The sequence below is a fragment of the Priapulus caudatus genome, unplaced genomic scaffold (assembly GCF_000485595.1).
Source record: "Priapulus caudatus unplaced genomic scaffold, Priapulus_caudatus-5.0.1 Scaffold401, whole genome shotgun sequence".
Lineage (NCBI taxonomy): Eukaryota > Metazoa > Priapulida > Priapulimorpha > Priapulimorphida > Priapulidae > Priapulus > Priapulus caudatus.
Window position 1 is genome coordinate 42,953 of NW_014577462.1, and position 3,720 is coordinate 46,672.

Below are 3,720 nucleotides of genomic sequence, written 5' to 3' on the forward strand. Positions count from 1 at the left end.
GTCGTCGTCGGCGCCTCTGTCGCGGTCGTCGTCGATCGCACGCCACGGATTACCGCCAGGAAGAGTGCGGAGTCGCGCGGCAGCACCTGGGTGGGGTGAACGATGCGACCGTCGAACGACATAAAGTAGGTAACCTTCGTGTCGCCGCGTGCCACCTCGACGTCCGTCACGTACACGCGCACGATGTCCGGCGCCCCTGGGGAACCGCGCAGCACCTCCGTCCAGGCGGCTGCGATCTCCTCCGCGGCACGCGGCGCCGCGACGCGTCCCGGTACGGTCGCCATGAAGCGGTACTCCTCGGCGTAGATCTGGTTGGCGCGCACGAGCGAGTACCCGGCGGGGGCGGCGCGGCGTGCGAGCGTGGAGAATCGTGGCTCGGCTAGCGTCGTCGTGGCGTCGTAGCCGGCGGGCAGCGCGACGACGTAGCGCACGGCGGCGACGGCGTTCGCGTCTCGGTCGATGTAGCCGCCCGTGGTGTTGGTGACGCGCACCGTCCAGGGAAGCGAGTTGAGCACGCGTCTGTTCGTCTGGTTCCACACGCGCTGCAGCACGCGCTCTAGTCCGGCGAGGTCCAGCCGCTGCCCGTCGTCCACGCGCACGTAGACGCGGTAAGGCTGCAGGAGAACGAACGAGAATTTAATAACGAGAATTCCTCACCGGAAGAAGAAAAATTCAATGAGAGTTTCAGTTGAGAGCAAGGGATTTTTTCTTTTGCTTTTAATGTAAACCCCTCTGGTTAAACGTTAATAGATGCATAGGGCTAAGTTTAAAGATTCCCGAAAAAATTGATTAATTGAGAAATGATAACTGTAGGCTTAACTGTGAAAATTCACAGAAAACACGAGTCTCTCCAATAACCAAACTTTAAGGCATGTGAATTTTTCACTTTATTAATCATCTAGGGGGTCATATCAGCTATGAGTTAGGCTACATTTCCTGCTTTTACCCGATTTGACATCGGCGGCTTTAACATGGTAACCTCATCGCCACAGGCATGTCTTCTTACTGGGCACCCCACACGCAACCCACGACACGGTCGCGTTTCTAAGGTTCCACCGCCATCAAAAGGTTTTGTTGCTTTACCCTTGCAGATGTTGCTACACGTACCTGCTCGCTGGTGCACCGCACACGCAACCAACAACACGGCCGGGTTTCTAATATTCCGTCGCCATTAAATTTGCGTGTGCGAACGCTTCACTCTTATTACACTTTTTTCTTACTCTTACTCTTCTCTTGACTCTTAAATTCCATCGCTTTACCCTTGCAGATATTGCTACACATGGTGTCTAAAATTTCCCTCGCCATCAAATTCACGCGTGCGAACGCTTTACTCTTGCAGATCTTGCAACCTGCTCGCACATACCTGCAATACCTGCAATACCTGCAATACCCCTTGTGATACCTGCGCTACCTCAGCCCTACATGCAACCCGCAATACCTACGATCCCTGAGCTACCTGCAACACATCAATACGCTGGCGATACCGTGCCATACCTGCAATACATGCAACCCCTGCACTCCTGTGATACTGCAATACATGCACCACCTTCAATCCTGCGATAATGGCCACCCCTGCAAGACTGTCATACCTGCATCTGCGGTATTGCTGCCCTACTGTTCGCTTCGTGCCAGAGATGCCGTTCACAGCGGGACAGCGTGCTGACGATGCTCATCGTAGGCGCGTCGTGTCGGCTCGTCACCGCTCCCGGCCCTCGCTGCGTCTCGCGTCGTAGTGTCTGAGCCGTGACGGGGCGCCACGCCTGTCCCAGCGCTGGTCGAAGTGAGTGCTGTACACCGTTGAAGGCTTGCCTGGAAACAACAATTCGAGAAATTCATTCCGATCGCTATTTCCACTGTAGGTCTTTGCTGGTCACGGTTGAAATCTGTCCTGGAAAACAATAGAGTGGAAATTCCGTAACACTCGGTATAACCTGTAGGTATACACGATCGCACGTGTGTTCTAAAGTACTGTGCGCTGTTAAAGAAAATACATTGTCTTACTGAGTTCTTCCTACCAAAACAGATGCTGTTCCTTGCTACGACGCGGCAATCTCTAATCTAAAAAACTGGAAAACTAGCAATTAAATGCCACAGAAAATAAAATTTAAGGAAGAATGTTATCTAGGAAATTTCCCAAATACATGGCATGCACTCTTATATAGCGTGAATCAGCGATTATCGTTATGAAACAACGAATTGTACCTTGATGACCCTAGATTAATCCGTAACTGAACCATATATGCAATCTTTGTGCAACATGCCCCGATGTCCTCAATATGTTTTAGATATTACTCCGAATGTCTCCTTGACCACGATTGCCTCGTCCACACTTGTTCTACTTGTGTTAGCAAGCAGCACGTAGACTAATAAAATGCATCTCCACCCACCGTGCTCGGCACCGTGTGCGCTGACTACCACCACCCTTACCAGGTTACCCTGCTCCCAGAGACCCGCGAGCATGATTCGCTGCGACTGCCGTGTTCAGATGCTCGCTTCCGGCCCCGTCCGACTGTCACCACCTGCTGCAGCGCGTGCGCGGCGCCGCGACGCACGTACTCCGCGAACCTTCTAAGTCATCGGGCAATGCGACGCCGGGGTCAACAATGCGGCCGTCCCGGAGAGAGGAATATCGCGCCAGGAGGTTGCGCGGCAGCGCCCGGGCCGCCCGTTGCGCCTGCCGCTCGAACACTACCCCCTGGACGGAGGTGGGCGGTCGCTCGTATGCCCGCGAACACCGCAGTCCCCTGCCGCTGCCGCGATGCCGCGTCGCGAGTTAAGGTCGCCGCGACGAAAGCTCGACGAAGGTGGTACGCGGTCCATCAGACCGTCGTGCGCGGAGGAGCGTTGTCGAGCCCGGCGCTGCCGCCGCTTACGGCGAACGCCCGGTCCGGGAACGACGTCAGCGCCGGTGCGGCCCTCGGCAGCGCGACGTCGTTAGGCGAGTCGCACCACGGGCTGCCGGCCGCGCGTGAGTAGCCCACGGTGACGTTGCCGCAGGACGGCACGGCCCAGGAAGGGCTCTCGCCCCGCGCGGGTTGGCGCGCTGCCAATGGCCACCGTCATGGCGTCGGCGACTCCGCCGGCCTGTTATAGACTCAGGCTGCGTCGGGTCGCCAAGATCACAATGGCTTTAACCTGGCCGGTGGCAGCCGATATTCACATTCAACATGAGATATACTCTTACGGGTAACGATCAAGGTACACTCTTGGTGTTACCTATTACAGTTTTATCAAGTTACTTCCAGTCCATACTTACGAAAAAAACCCCCATTCATACTGGATCATTTAGATCGTTATCATATATAAAATTCCTACGAACCTATCGCCGCTGATTGTTGACGAAGAAGGTTCCTGACAATCTAACATCACAAAATATTACGAGACAGGTCCTGTGCATTCTTGTGACATAAACCTCACCCAGCATTCTCGGCTTGCCTGGGGGCTGCAATTCTTCTAAATTTTCGCTCCTCGTTATTTCATACTCATCGCAATTCCGTGCATTTCATATTAAACATCTTGAGCTAACCAGCAGTGCAAGATCGCACATGGCTACTACCATATTCCCATGCCGATGGGCTCGTGGCATCCTGGTCCCTTCATCGTTTGCAGGCTGTACGATGTCAGCACTTGACGTCGACACGTGTTGAGGGCTTAAGGGGATATGTCTCCATGAACGGTGGTCACTGGATCGTTGTTGACCCAAACCTCCGGCGATCTTAA

At 54.3% G+C, this 3,720-nt stretch overlaps 1 protein-coding gene across 1 annotated transcript in view; it reads right to left on the reverse strand.

Moving 5' to 3' along the window:
• The window catches only part of LOC106809973, a 42,717-nt gene that overhangs the window by 35,063 nt on the left and 3,934 nt on the right, over positions 1–3,720 (reverse strand). Inside the window, exon 6 of the mRNA XM_014813213.1 lies at positions 47–614. Within this exon, the coding sequence (XP_014668699.1) occupies positions 47–614 (568 nt within the window). The remainder of the gene's footprint in view (positions 1–46; positions 615–3,720) is intronic.